Source organism: Urtica dioica, chromosome 8 (assembly GCF_054948205.1).
Source record: "Urtica dioica subsp. dioica isolate 48M chromosome 8, U.dioica_male_clone48M_v1_H2, whole genome shotgun sequence".
Lineage (NCBI taxonomy): Eukaryota > Viridiplantae > Streptophyta > Magnoliopsida > Rosales > Urticaceae > Urtica > Urtica dioica.
The window spans coordinates 12297366-12319244 of record NC_142763.1 but is presented as its reverse complement, the minus strand read 5'-3'; the positions used below and the strand labels follow the sequence as shown (position 1 = coordinate 12319244).

The 21879-nt window shown below is 33.6% G+C and overlaps 2 protein-coding genes and 1 long non-coding RNA gene across 3 annotated transcripts; 1 reads left to right on the top strand and 2 right to left on the bottom strand.

Annotated features, from left to right (window-relative positions):
• Positions 1-1231: 1231 nt before the first annotated feature.
• On the bottom strand, positions 1232-2196 carry LOC149388183 (transcription factor DIVARICATA-like). Its single transcript, XM_089623308.1, has 2 exons — positions 1823-2196; positions 1232-1735 (listed from the first exon to the last, which is right to left on the bottom strand). The coding sequence occupies exons 1-2, from the start codon at positions 2188-2190 to the stop codon at positions 1270-1272; spliced, it is 834 nt and encodes a 277-aa protein (XP_089479434.1). The 5' UTR covers positions 2191-2196; the 3' UTR covers positions 1232-1269.
• A 14397-nt stretch (positions 2197-16593) lies between these two features.
• On the top strand, positions 16594-18674 carry LOC149388182 (uncharacterized). Its single transcript, XR_016300781.1, has 3 exons — positions 16594-16669; positions 18178-18204; positions 18415-18674. It is a non-coding gene; the product is annotated as an uncharacterized LOC149388182 (long non-coding RNA).
• A 1636-nt stretch (positions 18675-20310) lies between these two features.
• On the bottom strand, positions 20311-21275 carry LOC149388181 (transcription factor DIVARICATA-like). Its single transcript, XM_089623300.1, has 2 exons — positions 20902-21275; positions 20311-20814 (listed from the first exon to the last, which is right to left on the bottom strand). Exons 1-2 carry the CDS (start codon positions 21267-21269, stop codon positions 20349-20351), a joined length of 834 nt encoding a protein of 277 aa, XP_089479426.1. The 5' UTR covers positions 21270-21275; the 3' UTR covers positions 20311-20348.
• Between the last annotated feature and the right edge of the window lie 604 nt (positions 21276-21879).

Genomic DNA, 21879 nt, shown 5'->3' with positions numbered 1-21879 from the left:
CACATGATTTTTGTTTTTTTGTTTTTGGGTATGATCCCATGAGCTTGTGGCGACCTGTGAATTCTGCATGCTTGAGGAGAGAGTTGATATTTATTTTAGAGTATTTTCTAAATGATATTTTTATAATGTTACACGACGCATTGATTATCAATATATATTAACACTAATTAATTTCAAACCTTAACAACATTTCACAATCTTTTAGGGGAACTTTTGTCTAAGTTTATGAATATTTTGTAGGTATGTGATCAAATAAAAATTACGAAGAACGCAAACCTTGTGATATTTCGTTAAAAAAAAAAAAAAGTGTGGTAGCTCAAATTGTGATTAATTACTTTAACCAGCTCGCTCTTCGAACTCGCATAGTAGATTTTGACTGTGAGGGAAGTAATCACCGTCCGTTTGAGCTACTCACCGTCCGTTTGAGCGTACAATCTCATCTGTTTGGTTATTTTTTAATAAGTTTCCAAATATTGCTTATATCCAAAACGTCATGTTTTGAATGGCCTAATAAGTTACAAATTTCATAAGATTAATAATTTTCGGTTATCTTAGTTAATTAACAATACATAAAATAATATTATCGATTAAGAAGAAAAATTAATATACTATCTGTTTGGCTATGTTTTGAAATTGCTACAAAAATAACACACAATTGATTAGAATATTATCGATTAAGAAGAAAAATTAATATACTACTAGTTCTACCTTCTTTTTTCAGAACTCTTAGCTCTACTTGATTTATCAAATATATAAGATTAATAATTTTCGGTTATCTTAGTTAATTAACAATACATATAATAATATTGTTAAATAAGTTGTAACTTTTGTGCATTACTTGTTTAATAGTATACTATTAGACATATAATAATATTGTTAAATAAGTCTTGGATAATATAAACAGAGCTGCAAAATAATAAATAGTTTAATTAAATGGATTCATGCAGTGATATCTATTGCATTGCATAGCAGTTGCGACGACACTTTTTTTTTAAAAAAAAAGCAAACGGCTAATTACAAGTTTACAACTGCTTTGATATAAGAGGCATATGATAGGAAAGGTCCAATTAAAGAAAAAAGAAAAGAGAGAGAGAGGTAAGAAAGAAGAAGAAAAAAAAAGAATAATAATATTTGCGTTCTAACAAATAAAAATAAAAAGAAAAAGAAAAAGAAAAAGAGAGATCCCAAAGTGAATTAGGCTTATGATGCTTGAGTTATTGCATGCAGAGTCAGCATTTCAATAAGGGTTTGTTTAGAGGTCAAGCTCAGTCAACCAGACCATTTTGGTTGTATCTGTGTTAGTTGGTTAGTGAAAAACCCATACTCTGAGCTATTGCCACCGGCGTTGTTATTATTACCGCTATACCCCTGCATTTTGAGCCCAAACGAGATAATCCCGTACGGACTGGACGAGAGGTTGAAGACGTTGGCGCTTCCGACGTGAAAGCCTATCTGAGCGCTGCTCGGCTGGTTCCACTGTAACGCCGGCGGCTGAGGAGGCACCGGAGACGAGGGCCTCACGGACTCCGGCGAGGGCGTGCGAGGATCGCTGAGGTTGACGGTGGTGATGTCGTGGATGCTCGCTCTGCCCTTGTCCTTCCCGCCCGACACCTGGCGGATGAAATACTTCTGCGCGTGGCTCGCCACTTGCGTCGGCGTCCTCGTCACCACGAAGTTCCGCGAGATGTTCCTCCAATTGCCTTTCCCGTACTTCTTCAGACCCATCAGAAACAGCCTGATATCCATGATAAAAAAAAAGTTGTTAATTCTCGGCATTAATTGGGCTGTAAAAAAATCAGGGAAAGTTGATAAGTGGGCTTACTTGTGCTCTTCTTCGGTCCAGAGAACGCCTTTTTTGCGCTCTTGGTTGAGGGGCTTGGAGCGCTTGGGGTGGGCGGCGGCGGCGGCGACCCAGTCGAGGGTGAAAGCGGCGGTGGCGTAGCTGGGGTCGGGAACGAGGCCGGCCTCGATGTTGCTGACGTCATACTCGAGCTCCTTGTACTTTCTGATGACGTCGTCGACGGACTTGCCGGGGATCATCGCCGCCACATTGTGCCACTTCTCCGGCGTCTCCTTGTCGTACACGGCCAGGGCGTTCTCGAACTGCTTGTTCTCCGCCGCCGTCCATCCGCCGCCGCTCTTCGTGTCCTCCTGAAGCCAGTTGTACGGCACCGGAGATATGATTTTCATCTCTCTCTCTCTTCAACGTCGCTGTTCCACCACTCGCCTATATTTACAACGACTATTATTATAATTTATACCCACCAATAATACACAGATAAATATTTTTTTTTTAGAAAATTCATGACTGAGTTTTGACTTTTGACTTTTGATCAGATAAAAAAAAAAAAAACCGACAATATGATTGATACCATGAAGGGTCGGTGTACGCTTCTCAGCCAATAATATTTTTGAAATGATAAAAATGTGCCCCAATAACTTTTTTCGTGAAACATCTTTTTTTTTTCATATCTTTAAAATCCAACCTAAAGTAAATGAGAGATATACTTACTTTTTTACCGCATTTTTCTTACCAAACAAAAGCTTCTCAGAAATAAAAAAATTAGCCACTCTGTTGTGATATACTTAACTTAACACTAATATATATCACATCTTACTTCCTACATGATTGGCTCAAATCAAAAGAAAAAGAAAAAGAGATATATTCGACAATAAAGTTTCGGTTTGCGTTTTGGCCCCAATGCTAATATATAATTTTATACCCATATTTTATATGCTTGCAAAGCAACAATCAGATTCAGAACGTGCATTGACTGGGAAATTAGATGCTTGATTATCGTTGATTGTTGTGTCGTTTTTCGAATTTTAGGTGCACCACATTGCTACTACACAGTCTCGTTCCTGAAATTTCTTCAATTCGCTAGTTAATCAACCACTATTTTTTTTAGAAGTGGTTGAATGATATTTCGAACAATATGATGTTTAATTTTCATCTGTAGGAAGGGAAGTATAACAATATTTATGCCTTCCTAATACTAAATAGGGTCATCAATAGTATATAATATTGACAGATAAATAAAACTAGGCACATGAACTTTTGAAGATTTGTCTTGTGGTCTCACTTATCGGTGTTCAAAGATGTTTGATGCCTATATCTTTAGATGTTATATCTTTTTTCTGTTAGATATGCCTCGAGCTTTTTTTTGAAAAAAAAAAAAAAAACTTATGAAGGATTTAGATTATATGACACTATATTCTTGTTGTGAATTCTCATCTTATGTGAGGGCATTATTAGTTCATGGGATTTGAACTTGAATATGAGTAAATTAAATATTTTTTGTTTAAATTAACCAAAAATATAATCATATTAGTGTATCTTATAGCTGCATGTAAATAAATTTAGAATTTGTTTATATGTAAGTCAACCATTTATATATGATAATATTTATGTTAATAATTTTGAATTTGTTGAAATATGTCTATAGGGTCCACTAATGCATTTGTCGTAATGACGTTTTTTTGTTGATTTTAGAAAAAATATTCAACTTTAGTAATAACTGTTCTCCTAAGTACCATTTATAAGCATAGGTTATGGGCTTAGGTAAAATAGTCTCATGTTCATTCTAGTTAAGGGACATTACTCACAAAGACGAGATTAAGACAATAGCGAAAAAAATGGTATTGTAAAAAGATGACCCAATAATAGACACTTCAATATTTCATTTTAACAAAACAATGCCTCACGAGAGCCAAAAAAAAAAAAAAAATTAATAAAAAAACACTATTTTCGGTCTTTTTCATAACTAAACGACATCAGATAGTCAAATGATAGGAAAACGTTTTCTAAAAAATGACAGAAGTTATAAAACGACACAGGCTAAAAGCTAAGAACTTACCACCCAGAAACGACGTTAAGCTATGAGTAATCACAACCAAGGATTTAAAAACCGGGGGAACCGGACGGGAACCGGTCCGGTTCCCCCTTTTTGGAGCTCCCCGGCACCGGAACCACCAAAACCGGAATTTTCCGGTGGTTCCGGGAAAACCGTCGCGACCCAAACCAATTTTGCCAGCTTTCCGACCGGATCCCGCCGTCCCGCCCATTTCCCAACGCGACGAAGGCCAAATCTTCCCAGATCCCGCCGGTAACCCCTTTCCCGGTCCACTTCCCGGCCAAATTTTATTTTTTGATGATTTTGAGTTTAAAACTTGAAATTTCTTGATAATTTTTTAAGATTAAGTATAAATTGATAGTTGTGAACTTAAATGTAGTGTTGATTTAAGGTTTGTGTTCATGATTCTAATTTTTTGTAATTAATCCGAATTATTTGGTAATTTTTTTATTATTTAGTGATGATTAAGGTTATGATGAAGTGGTTTATTGATTTATGAAGATATTTTGTGACTTGTTTTTAATTTTAGAAATTTTGTGTTGATGTTTGTAATTTTTTTGGATTTAATCCGAATTATTTGATAATTTTGTGATTAGTTAGTGATGATTAAGGTTATGATGAACTTGTTTATTGATTTATGAATAAATTTGTGACTTGTTTATAATTTTAGAAATTTTGTGTTGATGTTTGTAATTTTTTTGGATTTAATCCGAATTATTTGATAATTTTGTGATTAGTTAGTGATGATTAAGGTTATGATGAACTTGTTTATTGATTTATGAAGAAATTTTGTGACTTGTTTTATCCTACGTACTTTGTATGTTTTTTTTGTATATTTCTTTTCTGAATTCCCCTCGGTAAATACCGGTATTTGACGGTATTCCTCTACGGTAACGGTAAGTTCAACGGTACCGGTTTCCTCTTTTTTTCTCGCTTCCCCCGGTATTCCTTTACGGTACGGGCGGTTACCAGTAAATTCGAAGGCTCGGAACGGTAACGATAACGGTATTTCGATCCTTGATCACAACTAGTTAGTTATTCAATTCTCCTACTATCACATTTGTATCTGCTCTTAAAAAAAAAAAAATTAAAAGAGATTTTAGTAACTAAATTTATAGCATTTATAAATAAACCTGAGAAAGAGAAAGTGAGTGAGAGAGAGAGAGAGGTGTGTGAACCTGTGGCCATTCGTTACTAGCAATGTTCCAAACGCCGGTGATATTCAGGGGAAAAAGAAAATTCCTGGTAGTCTGAAATAAGAGAGCTACAACACTGAGAGAGAGATACAACACTGAGAGAGAGAGAGAGAGAATGAAATGGTGTGTGTATAACTATTACAGAGAGCGAGAGAGAGTGTGTTTTTGAAGTGTTTGTGACAGTGGATTTGCAGAGAGGGAAGAGAGAAAAAGAGAGAGAGAAAACGAATTTATATAATAATAGTTTAGAAAAGGAACGCTGAGTATTGTACAGGAAAACGATTATGTGGCGCGTGAAGTGAACGCGTGCTCGTGGATGGAAGTGGATAAAGTGGGGTACGAGTTTCGTGTGCTTTCTTAAAGAAAATTATTTTCACAGCATATCAGCGCAGGGAAAATATTGTAGTGGGACCCACACAGTTCACTTTCTTTAAACCCTTTGTTTGAGACTTTGAGTTATTGACCAATGAATGATGGAAAATGTCAGCGGTCTGATAATAAGTTGGGTTTGGGTGAATTTAAAAAATTTGGGGAGGTACTAATTACTTTTTGGGTACAAGAAGTGGATACGTCTACTTTTTAATTACATCATTTTTTTCATCTATAAATAAAAATTAATAATGAAATATCTTTTAGTTACATGCAAAATGAATGGACAAACAAAGCACCCGCAATACCCAAAAAAAGAGCAAATAGTTGCCTTGTGATCATTTTTCGTGCCTTCATTGGCCATCCATCTCTACCAAAGCACCGATAGTGATTTCAACATTTAAGAGAAAATTAAATGCACTTAAATGTTTACATTTTGTTTGGAATGAAACTTAAAACCAAGTTGCATTTTACATATTGCTCCCGTTCTATTTATTTTAAAAATAATAATGGAAATTATGTACATATAAATCGAATAAATATTTTAGTAAAACCTCAACGATTGAATACCATTATATATTTTAAACGTGTTCATTATTCATTATGTATAAAACCGTGGTATAATAAAATAAAAAGATGGTTGAATCCTCCAAACAATTAGCCCTCCGTAAAAAAAAAAGTAAAGAGATTACTTTAGTAATATAGCTTTGAGCTCTTTAGCTTTTGTTTCTTTGAAATTTCTTGGAAAGAAAAAAATAACTTATTTTGCTTCTTATGTAATATATATATATATATATATATATATATATATATACTTCATATATATAATATGAAGTATGAACGTTGTCCCTTGAGACATTTCCTCACGTATATGTATATATATTTGATCTATTTTTTTAATATCATTTTTCTTAACCTCTTTTTACAAATATATATATATGGAAAATAAAATATTAATTTATAATTTAGTTGTGTTTGTTAAATAATTTTAATTTGAATAAAAGATTAGTCCAAATTGTATTTAAATCATTTTTTTATTTATAATTTAGTTGTGTTTGTTAAATAATTTTAAATTGAATAAAAGATTAGACCAAATTGTTAAATATCATTTGTGTTATTAGTTAAATACTATCACATTGAATGCACATCCGTCAATGTATACTTTGAAAATTAAAAGTATTATACAACAAAATTAAGTTTTTAAGTATATAGAATTTATATAAAAAAAACTCAAAAGAAATAAATACCGATACATAAACATGCGTAATACATATATAGATATTATTAAATCTTAAATATCATATATTTTACATGTTTAAAAATTGAATACTTATTATTTTCCGTATTTGTTGCCAGTTGTTACCCACGGAAGTAAACTCACCACATTCATTAAGGTGACAAGATGTGATATATATTAGTGTTAAGTTAATTATATCACAACAGAGTAGCTAATTTTTTTTTTTTTTATTTATGATAAACTTTTATTTGGTAAGAAAAATGCGGTAAAAAAGTAAGTATATCTCTCATTTACTTTAGGTTGGATTTTAAAGATATGAAAAAAAAAGATGTTTCACGAAAAAAGTCGTTGGGGCACATTTTTATCATTTCAAAAATATTATTGGCTGAGAAGCGTACACGACCCTTCATGGTATCAATCATATTGTCGTTTTGTTTTTTGTTTTTTGTTTTTTTTTTTGTTTTTTTATCTGATCAATCATGTTGTTGTCAAAAGTCAAAAGTCAAAACTCAGTCATGAATTTTCTAAAAAAAATATTTATCTGTGTATTATTGGTGGGTATAAATTATAATAATAGTCGTTGTAAATATAGGCGAGTGGTGGAACAGCGACGTTGAAGAGAGAGAGATGGAAATCATATCTCTGGTGCCGTACAACTGGCTTCAGGAGGACACGAAGAGCGGCGGTGGATGGACGGCGGCGGAGAACAAGCAGTTCGAGAACGCCCTGGCCGTGTACGACAAGGAGACGCCGGAGAAGTGGCACAATGTGGCGGCGATGATCCCCGGCAAGTCCGTCGGCGATGTCATCAGAAAGTACAAGGAGCTCGAGTATGACGTCAGCAACATCGAGGCCAGCCTCGTCCCCGACCCCAGCTACGCCACTGCCGTTTTCACGCAAAATATCATATTGGGTGAGTTTATTCCATAGATACCACATATATGTGGTATCTATGGAATAAACTCACCCAATATGATATTTTGCTCTCTGTAAGGTTGAGGGAAAGGGAAAGGAGTGGATAGTTTGGGCATGATAACAATGGCAGTAAACGGTGGCTCTGAGCCAGAAAATGTGAGCGTGCCACCACAAAGTCCCTCTTTGACCCGTCACATTAAATGCATACGTGTAACTATTTCCACTTTTTATTGGGCATTGAGAGAGATGGGAAGAAGAAAATAAGAACGGGAATAGTGCAAAGGAAAAAGAGATATTAGGGCCTGTTTGGTAGTTAACTCGAAAAGAACTTTAAGTGTGAGTGATGGTTTGAATGAAAAATAAGAGCATGCAAGGCTTGCTTTTTATAAGGGAAAATAGTGAGGGGTGAAGTGGGATGTGGCTAGTTGTCACGGATGTGCCTTGCTAAATTTTTATGACATTTGCAAAATATATATATATATATATATATATATATATATATAATATATGCATATATATATAGCATAATTATTATGAGTTATTTGTCTCCTTAGGAGCCACAAAAATAAAACAGGGCCAAAGACGAAGAACAACAATATTGGAGAACCATTATCTTTCCATGATTTCTTATGCTTAACAAGTTAAATATATCATTCATTATAGGGGAGGATCAACTAATTTAACCACATGGGTTAACATTATAGTAATGTACAGAACCCAATATAGCAAGAAAGCTTCTTGCTTGAACTTGGCAAATTCACTTACGTGGTGTGCCTTTTGGGTAGAACTGTAATTTAATTCCGACCCTATAGAGATCTACTTGACAGGGCACTAAACTAATTCAAACAAAGTAGGAAAGAGAAAAAAATTTAAAGTTGACCGTACAAAGCCTTTAAAGTTTAAAGTGTGCACTGTGCAACAACAAAAACTAATATTTATATGTTTTCCTCTCCGAATTTCTACTGTAAAGAAACTTCCATCCCATGCTAACAATAGGTGCTTTCTTGTCAAAGTGTACTATATATTGTCCTGGACAAGATTCCAATGGCAATCTTAGCTGGCTTCTTACATTTCTCTATCTCTCTCTCTCTCTCTCGGAAAATTAAAAAAAACTTATCGAGTTTCAGAAAAGGGAAGAAGATACAATCAGTACTATAAACTTCCATTATTTGACTGGTGTGTTTTTAAGCGATTGGCTTTTGGCTTCTTAGGTATCACATGTTGTTTTCTTGATCAAGGCTAAGCTAAGCATCGGATTTTTGAGGACGTACGATCGGCGTTGCAATTCAATGGCTCGATTTCAAGTCTCTTTGGACCTTAAGGAATCTCAATATATCTTTGTATATGTGATTACGTAAAAAATGCTATGAAACATCATATTAATTATTCATTTATTTATTTTGAATATCTACACGTTTTATTATTTTATTTGTCTATCCTTATATCCATGTGGTTCTAGGATTCAAAATGCTCCGAGAAAAATACGTTTGTTTAATAGAACATGAGTAAAATAAAAAATTAAAATAAAACCATATGACCTCAAGAAAGATTTTTAATTTTTTGCATAGTGCCTTGTCTTTTTTAAGCAATAAAGATTTGATTTTGTACTTGTTTTTTCTCTTTCTAAAAAATGTCAAGTTGTCAAGACTCAAGAGTCATGGTCATAGTATATTGGCCACACGCTAATGGGGCTATCACTTATCATTAGCTGATAGTTACCTCAAGTAACTTTCGTTCTAGGAATATGTACTGAAATTTAAAGAAATATGTACTGAAATTTCAACACACAATAAAAGAAAATAAAATTTATATAATCGGATTGAGCTTTCTGATGGTACAACAGCATTTAAATATATGGAGATCTCACCATCCAGTCAATAATTAGGAAAAATAGATAATGATTACTTTCTGTGGATTCTCAGTTTTTGAGGACCATTCTTTATGCGGTCATTCTCTCAATCTCACAAGTCACAACTTGTGTATAGAAGGAAACGGCGTGATTAAGTTTTAATTTGTAGTTATAGATTCTTTCATATTTTTCTATAATATATACAATGGATCTTGTTTTTGCTTCCAATGTATAAAATGGACTTCGTACCAGAAAAATATCACTCTAGTCATTGGAGATCAATTATGAATCAAGATCCTCTATCTCTTTTAATGTCTTTTTTGATATCCCTCTAATTAAAATATGCCAATTTAATTATTTTAATTTATTTTTAAATTAATATAAATTAATAATTAAATAAAATAATGAAATTGTTTGTTTTGATCGAAGGGACACCAAATGAGACACCAAAAAGAGACAGAGGATATTCATCAATTATAATGATGATTAGGAAAAGGGCATAACAAAAATCTGGACCGCCTTTTAGGGGCTCAAAAAGGATGGTTTGTCTTGGCCGAAAAGTGAGAAGATCAACTAATCAGTTTAGAAAGAAAATAAGTTGAGAGGGTCTATTGAAACCATGGTTTTAAATGTCGGCGAAATTCACCGGAAATCGGCGGCGGCGCCGCTGCCGGAGTAAAAACGGCCGGCGAAACGCAAATTTTCCCTTTTGTCGTCGTTTCCGATTGTTTCATTTTTTTTTGTCGTTTTCGCCGAATTTTGTTTAATTTGTCGTTTTTTTTTCAAAAGCTAAAGAAAACTGAATATTTCTTAGCTGGGAATGGATCCGGAGTCACCCAGCGTATCTTCCAAGCCTTACCAATCAAACCAAGTACTAATTTTGCAATAGTATTATGTTTACTTTTATTTATATATTACATTTGGTTTTATGTAGACAAATATTATACATATGATAAAAGTTCATATATAAATGTAACAAATAAATTTTTACTAATAAAAATGGATATATTTTCAATTAATATTGTATTTTTAATAACTTTTTTAATTATATTACTACGTATCAAAATAAATGAATAAAATGATGAAAATTGATGTTTATAAAAAAACTATTATTAAAAGAAATTGATATGCTATAATTGAATATTTATTACCCGTTTTTAGTACATATATAAACTGCATATATAGAATATGTATTAAATATAATAAAATTATGATAAATATATATATATTAAATAATACATACTATGTACTAAATGTATTCCTATTACTATAACTTAAATGTTGAAAGATGCATGTGTATATATATATTATATATATATATATATATTTAACATATTTTTTGCAACATTATTTCCGTTCGGTTTTCCATCGTACCGCAGCTATTAACGAACTAGGATCAATCTGCAATCGATATTCTCCAAAATTAATCGAATATTAGGGTTTCAACTGCTAGCTTATGAGTTAAACACTAATGCGGCAATATTTAGGGTTTTGTATTTGGGTTGATTACAATCATGTATCGCAGTAAATGTGGGTAAATTAATTAAGGAATTGCTTACATACGTTGAATAATCGAGTTTGTCTCTTCGCCGCTGAATGATCGACTTTCGTTGCTCACTTTGCTTGAGCTTGAGAGAGATGGGAAGAAAAAAATAAGAACGGGAATAGTGCAAAGGAAAAAGAGATATTAGAACTTTAAGTGTGAGTGATGATTTGAATGAAAAATAAGAGCATGCAAGGCTTGCTTTTTATAAGGGAAAAGAGTGAGGGGTGAGGTGGGATGTGGCTAGTTGTCACGGATGTTCCTTGCTAAATTTTTATGACATTTGCAAAATATATATATATATATATATACACATATATATAGCATAATTATTATGAGTTATTTGTCTCCTTAGGAGCCACAAAAATGAAACAGGGCCAAAGATGAAGAACAACAATATTGGAGAACCATTATCTTTCCATGATTTCTTATGCTTAACAAGTTAAAGATATCATTCATTATATGGGAGGATCAACTAATTTAACCACATGGGTTAACATTATAGTAATGTACAGAACCCAATATAGCAAGAAAGCTTCTTGCTTGAACTTGGCAAATTCACTTACGTTACGTGGTGTGCCTTTTGGGTAGAACTGTAATTTAATTCCGACCCTATAGAGATATACTTGACAGGGCACTAAACTAATTCAAACAAAGTAGGAAAGACAAAAAAATTTAAAGTTGACCGTACAAAGCCTTTAAAGTTTAAAGTGTGCACTGTGCAACAACAAAAACTAATATTTATATGTTTTCCTCTCCGAATTTCTACTGTAAAGAAACTTCCATCCCATGCTAACAATAGGTGCTTTCTTGTCAAAGTGTACTATATATTGTCCTGGACAAGATTCCAATGGCAATCTTAGCTGGCTTCTTACATTTCTCTCTCTCTCTCTCTCGGAAAATTAAAAAAAACTTATCGAGTTTCAGAAAAGGGAAGAAGATACAATCAGTACTATAAACTTCCATTATTATTTGACTGGTGTGTTTTTAAGCGATTGGCTTTTGGCTTCTTAGGTATCACATGTTGTTTTCTTGATCAAGGCTAAGCTAAATATCTGTCGTGTGATATAAAAATTCTACAGGATCAAACCAAACCAAGCATCGGATTTTTGAGGACGTACGGTCGGCGTTGCAATTCAATGGCTCGATTTCAAGTCTATTTGGACCTTATGGAATCTCACTATATCTTTGTATATGTGATATTACGTAAAAAATGCTATGAAACATCATATTAATTATTTATTTTGAGTATCCATGTGGTTCTAGGATTCAAAATGCTCCGAGAAAAATACATTTGTTTTATAGAACATGAGTAAAATAAAACCATATGACCTCAAGAAAGATTTAATTTTTTGCATAGTGCCTTGTCTTTTTTAAGCAATAAAGATGTGAGTCCAGATATTGTTGGTTCTTCATACATATTTGTCTCATCATATTTGCCCAACTTATATGGGAAATGCTTTGATAGATTAGGTCTGTATGGACACCAACCTTTTAAGTTTTTACGTGTTTTTTCTTCTTCTAAAAAATGTCAAGTTGTCAAGACTCAAAAGTCATGGCCACACGCTAATGGGGCTATCGATTATCATTAGCTGATAGTTACCTCAAGTAACTTTATTTCTAGGAATATGTACTGAAATTTCAACACACAATAAAAGAAAATAAAATTTATATAATCGGATTGAGCTTTCTGATGGTACAACACTATCCTTTAAATATATGGAGATCTCACCCTCCAGTCAATAATTAGGAAAAAATAGATAATGACCACTTTCTGTGGATTCTCAGTTTTGAGGACCATTCTTTATGCGGTCATTCTCTCAATCTCACAAGTCACAACTTGTGTATAGAAGGAAACGGCGTGATTGACCTCTGATTTAAGAGTTTTAATTTGTAGTTATAGATTCTTTCATATTTGTCTATAATATATACAATGGATCTTGTTTTTGCTTCCAATGTATAAAATGGACTTCGTACCAGAAAAATATCACTATAGTCATTGGAGATCAATTATGAATCAAGATCCTCTATCTCTCTCTATCTCTTTTTTATGTCTCTTTTGATATCCCTCCAATTAAAATATGTCAATTGAATTATTTTAATTTATTTTTAAATTAATATAAATTAATAATTAAATAAAATAATGAAATTGCTTATTTTGATTAGAGAGACACCAAATGAGACACCGAAAAATGACAGAGGATCCGAGTTCATCAATTATAGTAACAGTTAGGAAAAGGACATAGCAAGAATCTGGACCCCTTTTAGGGGCTCGAATAGGCCGGCTCGTCTTGGCCGAAAAGTGAGAAGATCAACTAATCAATTTAGAAAGAAAATAAGTTGAGAGGGTCTATTGAAACCTTATGTGGATGATATATCATTGAAGATTGTGTGATTGAAAAGCCTCCAACATCACTGATAATCTTTTGACATATTTACCTTTATTTTTTAATATGAGATTTTATGTTGAGAATTAAGTATTTTGAAGCCCCACGTTTTATAGGATTGGCATAAAAACAGTTTTGATAATGTTTAAGTGGCTTGTATTCGTGATGGATAAGATAATGCATTCATTGTTAGTTTTTCTACGCTTGTTGTGGAAAATTGTTGAAAATGTAGATGTAAGCCAAATATGCTCCGTCAAAAGTCATTGCTCGACGGATTGATGGAAACACTTCTCAAAAATTAAACTCACCTCAAAAACCAAAACCTTCCTTTGAAAGCTTAGTCATTGATAACTCGCTATACAAACGACGAATTATCCCTTGGAGAAATATTAATGCTCATTTCAGATCCGCACCCGAAATGGTCGTCCATGCTCTATGAAGCGGGAACAAAGATGAAGAAAACATTATTGGAGAATCGATATCTCTTCATGATTCTCTAAGTTTAACAAGTAAGAGAATCTCATTCATTATATGGGAGGATTAACTAATTAAACGACGTGGGCTAGTATTATAGAAAGTAAAAAAATATGTGTATATATATATATATATACACATAAAAACAAAGTAGTAAGGAAAGAAAAGAAAGATTAAACCTCTCTTCTATTTGATATTAATTCTTACAAGAAAAAAAAAAGAGAAATTGTCTCAACTATATAAGTTTTTTCTAATTTCCTATCAAAAGCTTAATTTGGTCAAAAATACTACTAAATTACTTATACAAATATAATTTTACCCTCAACAATTTATGTCAATTATTGACATAGATAACAACAATAAATATCTATTGTTGACATTTATGTCAACAAACAGAGAACTCAAAACTTACAGATATCAATAATTGACATTTATGACAACAATAGATGTCAACAATTGTTAGCATCATGTTGAAGGTAAAATTGTATTTGTACAAATGACTTATTAGTATTTATGACCAAATTAAGTTTTTGGCGGGAAATTAAAAAAACCTTAGCAAAATGGTAGTAGTTGACTTGAGACACAAAATCAAACCAGTGTTTTAGATTTTTTTATTGACCGTACAACCTTTCACGCGTAGCAACGACAAAGAGACTAATGTTATTTGTTTTCTATCCCTATCTTAACTTTTGTTACAAAAGATTTATGCTTTAAGGAGACATCCGTGCATTTTAACAGGTTCTTTCTTTTTCAGAATGTACTATTGAGATTCCAACAATACAATTCTCTCTCTCTCATGGAGAATAAAATATCTTATGTTCCTGTGTCATTAAAGAGGAAGCCGGGTGTGAGTGAATTTCACACAATCTACCTGTCATCAAATATATTTTTATTTTATTTTATTTATTTTTAGTCTTTTCCTTATTTGTTTTCTTTTTCTAAATTTATTATCTAGCCCTTATACTCTACCCTACAAAGCCTATAGCATGGTATATGGTAGAAAATGGCTAATATCTCTCAGACTCTCACGTACAACCTTTAACAGTAACACTAACAACAAAGACTAATATTATTTGTTTTCTGATAAAAAAATATTATTATTTTCTGATAAAAAAAATATTATTTGTTTTATGTCCATCTCTTAACTTTTGTTACAAACAACTTCTGCTTTAAGGAGACTATTCCGTGTATTTTAACAAGTTCTTTCTTTTCAGAATGTACTATTGAGATTCCAATACCTCTCTCTCTCTCTCTCATGGAAAATAAAATATCGTCTCTCTCTCTCTCTCGGAGAATAAAATATCGTATATGTAATGTACCTGTGTCAATAATAGATGAAGCAATAATAGAGTAAGCAGTGTGAATTTCACCACAATCTATCTGTGGCTGTGTCTTCAAAAATATTTATTTTATTTTATTTTAGTTTTACTGTTAAAGGTTTATTATCTATGGCCAATCCTTATACTCTACTCTACAAAGCCTACAATATGGAATATGGTAATTTACATATAGGATAAGAGATGCTTAAAGACCTTTTTATAAAAAAAAAAGCTTAAAAATAAAAATAAATAATTAGGTATGTAGCTATATTTACACTTTTACATTATTATATAGCTATCTTTTCGTATATACTAAATAAATGATCACAAACATGACGTGATATTTTTGGTTCGTTCTTTCAGTGAAATAAAAAAGGTGAAATATTTACGTCAATTTACTCGTATAAATATATGGACGTTGTCATTTACTTAGTATTTATGAAAGATTGACTATATAACACAACAATGTGAAAATATAAATATGCCTATATACTTAATTGACTCAAATAAAAAGAATTTCTGTAAAATACAAAAATTCTAACCCCCACCTCCACCTCCTCGATGGATTAATGGAAACACTTTTTGAAGATTCAAACTCAATCCAAAAATTAAAACCTTCCTTTGAAATCATGGATGATTCTCCACAAACAACGCATTTGCAAGGAGAGACGTTATTGCTAACTTCGTGCGCTAATTTTTCAGATCCGGACCAAGAACACCAATATTGGAGAATCAGTATCTGTACATGATTTCTTATGCTTGACAAGTAAAAAGGATATCATTCAGTTATGGGAGGATTAACTAATTAGACCACGTGGGTTAACATTATAGAAAATTATAAAATATATATATATATATATATATATATATATATATATATATATATACACACTTGAAAGTACATTAAACTAATTCAAACAAAGTAGTACTAGTAAGGATAAAAAAATTACAGATTAAACATGTTCTGTTTGATTTTTAATCCCTACAGGGATAAAAACAAATTAAGCCACAAAAATTATACTAGTGTTTTTTTATTGACCGCACAGCTCTTTCACGTGTGGTAAGTGGTAACTGGTACAACAAAAACTGATATTAAAATCTATATATATCTTTGTAACAGGTGCTTTCTTATCAGAATGTACTAAAAATTATAACAAAGTGGGTTTTCTTTAAAAATATGATAAAAGGCTGCAGTTAATTTTTATATACAGCAAATAGTGAAAAATTGAAGCTGTAACGAAAAAAAGCTAGAGAGGGAAAGCAACCAAATAAGTATTCTAATAGGGAGGTATAAATTTGACTTTTAGTCGGTCAAACGGGTTTCTGGCATTTGAAAGTTAAAAAAAACGGCATTAAAAAAATTTATGGTTTGTTAAGCATTTAGGGAACTTATCCTCTGCAGTCTTAATGGGTTTTTGTTTAACAAGCTGAATATCCTTTCATTTCTTCAGGTGCCCAAGGGCCACAGCTCCAGAAGTTACTGGAGAGAATTACTGGACAACATACTGTTCCAAACGTTTTCATTGGTAAGCATCGGTTTATGATTGCTTCATCACTAAGTAACATGCAAATATATTTCATTCGAAAGAGATACCATGTTAACGTTCTGTATTGTCTGTCAGCTTTGGAATAATTTTGCTTACAATATTGAATCTTTGACTTCGGCAATATAGGTGGGCCGGTTCTTAATATTAAGATCAGCGTCCATTTTCCCTCCTTGAATATCTCTTAGTCTTGGAATCGTATTCGTGAGCTTCAACATCTCTTAGCCAATTTTTTCACGATTTATCTGTATCTCACACCACAATATATGGGTGCTTTTTGGGTACTCATGTATTTAATAGAATATTTACCCCAAATATGAACTATTTTCTAAGCGTCATTTTAGTCAATGGACTCATTTTTCGAGAAAAATAGTCAAATGATTAATTTTGTAGGATTTTAGTCTCTCCGTAAATATATTAATTTTTTTTAAAGAAATTCTATCAAAGAAACTAATAAATTATATTCGTTTCTCTTAAAACAAAAAACTTTTGGAAGAAGAAATGCTCTCTCTCTCTCTCTCTCTCTCTCTCTCTCTCTCTCTCTTGTAGTTCATGTTTGTAATTATCTTACGAGCATGGCTGCGATCAAGAAGAGTCAGTTTGTGCTAGCTTATCGCTAGTTGACAAACATTTTACAATCTCGCTAGGTTGAGATGGTAGAGCTATACATGCTGAGTGAGCAAAGAAAAAAAAAGGATACTCAGAATGCTTATGCAGAGGAAGGTAGCGTCGTGGCTCTGTGATATAGTTTACGAAAATCTGGATATTGTTTAACCTGGGAACTGGTGTTGGTGGACATCATGGAGAACAACATAGGCAAGTGGCTTAAACGAGTCAGTCCAACAGAGCAGAAAAAGCCGGGCTGTTTCACTAGGTGAGAAGAAAGAAATTGGAGGCTGGCCACTGAGGTCAATGGACACAATTATTGTAGCTTCAATCGGAAGAAACATATCATGCTCATCGCTATCTGGCAATGAAGCAATCATATGGTGTTCAAGTGGTGATGAGCTGGACGGGATGACGAAGAGACAGATAAATGGATAGCCGAAAAGCATTGGGAAGGTATTTTCGTGGCGGTGAAGAATAGTTAGATTGAAATCGCGAGCATTGGGAAGGTATTTTTGTGGCGGTGCAATTTCTCCTCAAATCATTTCCTCACCGCAAGCTCACTTCTTTGTCCAACACTTAAGTTTCAATAAGAATCTAGTTTCTTAAATAGTTTGTGAGTGCTTTTCTCAAAAACTTGGTTTAGGCACCAAAATGTCACCGGCACAGTAGTCAGGTGAATATCATTGGTCAATCGATCCACCGACTGAACCCTACAATTAATTAGGATGAAACTCAAGTTAATTGAATTGATCTAAAGCTTAATGAGTTGTGCATATTAATCCCACAATACTCGATTATTTCTTGCTTTGTCTTTCAATTTTGAGTTCGCATAGACCATTTAACAGTTGGAATCTCAAACTTTTGTTTGTATTGATGTACAGGAGGGAACCACATTGGCGGTTGTTCAGGTAAGACTTTACTTTCCTACTCAAACTTACAACAGAATATCTAATCATACAAGATATCGCAGTTCCGCAACTTTTAAGATGATACTATCCAACAGCTTTTTTTTAAAAAAAAAAGAAAAAAAAAGTAAAATAAATTGTACGGCTTTAACCAATTATGATAAATGCTGTGGTCTTAAGAGATTTTTTTAATTCTTTGTTCCGTCGATGCAGAAACTGTGAAGCTCCACAGGAAAGGAGAGCTCGAACCTCTGCTCGCGGAAGCTGCTGCTAAAATTAAGCAGAGCTAGAGCGCCAGCTCGTGTCTTCGGTCCGAAGCTAATGTCACAATAAACAGCTTTCATTAGAGAACAAATCTGTTCCCGCAAAAACCTTTCATTTGTATTCTACCATTCTTGTTTAGCTAATAATTTATGTCGGTCTTGTTATCTTAATCCAATTTTTTTTCAAGAGTAAAAGTTACAGATTGCCGAGGTTTCGTGTTCGACTCTCCTTTGCTGACATGAGATGTGATTTTCTGCATGTCTGAGTCTGAAGCCGGTGAATTATTGTTACTCCGGGTAACAGAACTAAGCAACCACATCATTGTTGGAACTTTCGTCCAAGGCTAAATGTCCGGTGTCGATATTATAACTCACAAAGTCACAACCATTTTATTTTTATTTCTTGACAATGTGCTCCTAATCCAACTTCTCGTTGCTCCTAAGGCAGTTTATCTTGCATAACCGTTTCTAATTTTAATTTTGTCTTAGTACACATAATTTTTGTATTTAAAAAAAATCAATTAATAGATAGAATGTAGTCCTTGGAGAGATTAGTCTTGGGGCTAATTGTTTTAGTGGGGTTGGTGTGATTAGATGCTTGATTACATCTTACTACACATGATTTTTGTTTTTTTGTTTTTGGGTATGATCCCATGAGCTTGTGGCGACCTGTGAATTCTGCATGCTTGAGGAGAGAGTTGATATTTATTTTAGAGTATTTTCTAAATGATATTTTTATAATGTTACACGACGCATTGATTATCAATATATATTAACACTAATTAATTTCAAACCTTAACAACATTTCACAATCTTTTAGGGGAACTTTTGTCTAAGTTTATGAATATTTTGTAGGTATGTGATCAAATAAAAATTACGAAGAACGCAAACCTTGTGATATTTCGTTAAAAAAAAAAAAAAGTGTGGTAGCTCAAATTGTGATTAATTACTTTAACCAGCTCGCTCTTCGAACTCGCATAGTAGATTTTGACTGTGAGGGAAGTAATCACCGTCCGTTTGAGCTACTCACCGTCCGTTTGAGCGTACAATCTCATCTGTTTGGTTATTTTTTAATAAGTTTCCAAATATTGCTTATATCCAAAACGTCATGTTTTGAATGGCCTAATAAGTTACAAATTTCATAAGATTAATAATTTTCGGTTATCTTAGTTAATTAACAATACATAAAATAATATTATCGATTAAGAAGAAAAATTAATATACTATCTGTTTGGCTATGTTTTGAAATTGCTACAAAAATAACACACAATTGATTAGAATATTATCGATTAAGAAGAAAAATTAATATACTACTAGTTCTACCTTCTTTTTTCAGAACTCTTAGCTCTACTTGATTTATCAAATATATAAGATTAATAATTTTCGGTTATCTTAGTTAATTAACAATACATATAATAATATTGTTAAATAAGTTGTAACTTTTGTGCATTACTTGTTTAATAGTATACTATTAGACATATAATAATATTGTTAAATAAGTCTTGGATAATATAAACAGAGCTGCAAAATAATAAATAGTTTAATTAAATGGATTCATGCAGTGATATCTATTGCATTGCATAGCAGTTGCGACGACACTTTTTTTTTAAAAAAAAAGCAAACGGCTAATTACAAGTTTACAACTGCTTTGATATAAGAGGCATATGATAGGAAAGGTCCAATTAAAGAAAAAAGAAAAGAGAGAGAGAGGTAAGAAAGAAGAAGAAAAAAAAAGAATAATAATATTTGCGTTCTAACAAATAAAAATAAAAAGAAAAAGAAAAAGAAAAAGAGAGATCCCAAAGTGAATTAGGCTTATGATGCTTGAGTTATTGCATGCAGAGTCAGCATTTCAATAAGGGTTTGTTTAGAGGTCAAGCTCAGTCAACCAGACCATTTTGGTTGTATCTGTGTTAGTTGGTTAGTGAAAAACCCATACTCTGAGCTATTGCCACCGGCGTTGTTATTATTACCGCTATACCCCTGCATTTTGAGCCCAAACGAGATAATCCCGTACGGACTGGACGAGAGGTTGAAGACGTTGGCGCTTCCGACGTGAAAGCCTATCTGAGCGCTGCTCGGCTGGTTCCACTGTAACGCCGGCGGCTGAGGAGGCACCGGAGACGAGGGCCTCACGGACTCCGGCGAGGGCGTGCGAGGATCGCTGAGGTTGACGGTGGTGATGTCGTGGATGCTCGCTCTGCCCTTGTCCTTCCCGCCCGACACCTGGCGGATGAAATACTTCTGCGCGTGGCTCGCCACTTGCGTCGGCGTCCTCGTCACCACGAAGTTCCGCGAGATGTTCCTCCAATTGCCTTTCCCGTACTTCTTCAGACCCATCAGAAACAGCCTGATATCCATGATAAAAAAAAAGTTGTTAATTCTCGGCATTAATTGGGCTGTAAAAAAATCAGGGAAAGTTGATAAGTGGGCTTACTTGTGCTCTTCTTCGGTCCAGAGAACGCCTTTTTTGCGCTCTTGGTTGAGGGGCTTGGAGCGCTTGGGGTGGGCGGCGGCGGCGGCGACCCAGTCGAGGGTGAAAGCGGCGGTGGCGTAGCTGGGGTCGGGAACGAGGCCGGCCTCGATGTTGCTGACGTCATACTCGAGCTCCTTGTACTTTCTGATGACGTCGTCGACGGACTTGCCGGGGATCATCGCCGCCACATTGTGCCACTTCTCCGGCGTCTCCTTGTCGTACACGGCCAGGGCGTTCTCGAACTGCTTGTTCTCCGCCGCCGTCCATCCGCCGCCGCTCTTCGTGTCCTCCTGAAGCCAGTTGTACGGCACCGGAGATATGATTTTCATCTCTCTCTCTCTTCAACGTCGCTGTTCCACCACTCGCCTATATTTACAACGACTATTATTATAATTTATACCCACCAATAATACACAGATAAATATTTTTTTTTTAGAAAATTCATGACTGAGTTTTGACTTTTGACTTTTGATCAGATAAAAAAAAAAAAAACCGACAATATGATTGATACCATGAAGGGTCGGTGTACGCTTCTCAGCCAATAATATTTTTGAAATGATAAAAATGTGCCCCAATAACTTTTTTCGTGAAACATCTTTTTTTTTTCATATCTTTAAAATCCAACCTAAAGTAAATGAGAGATATACTTACTTTTTTACCGCATTTTTCTTACCAAATAAAAGCTTCTCAGAAATAAAAAAATTAGCCACTCTGTTGTGATATACTTAACTTAACACTAATATATATCACATCTTACTTCCTACATGATTGGCTCAAATCAAAAGAAAAAGAAAAAGAGATATATTCGACAATAAAGTTTCGGTTTGCGTTTTGGCCCCAATGCTAATATATAATTTTATACCCATATTTTATATGCTTGCAAAGCAACAATCAGATTCAGAACGTGCATTGACTGGGAAATTAGATGCTTGATTATCG

Bases quoted from the DNA above. Each gene is read 5' to 3' on its own strand.
- LOC149388181 (XM_089623300.1), bottom strand. From the start codon at position 21,269: ATGAAAATCATATCTCCGGTGCCGTACAACTGGCTTCAGGAGGACACG. The intron at 20,815-20,901 runs GTAAGCCCACTT...CATGGATATCAG, and splicing joins TGGACCGAAGAAGAGCACAA to GCTGTTTCTGATGGGTCTGA.
- LOC149388183 (XM_089623308.1), bottom strand. From the start codon at position 2,190: ATGAAAATCATATCTCCGGTGCCGTACAACTGGCTTCAGGAGGACACG. The intron at 1,736-1,822 runs GTAAGCCCACTT...CATGGATATCAG, and splicing joins TGGACCGAAGAAGAGCACAA to GCTGTTTCTGATGGGTCTGA.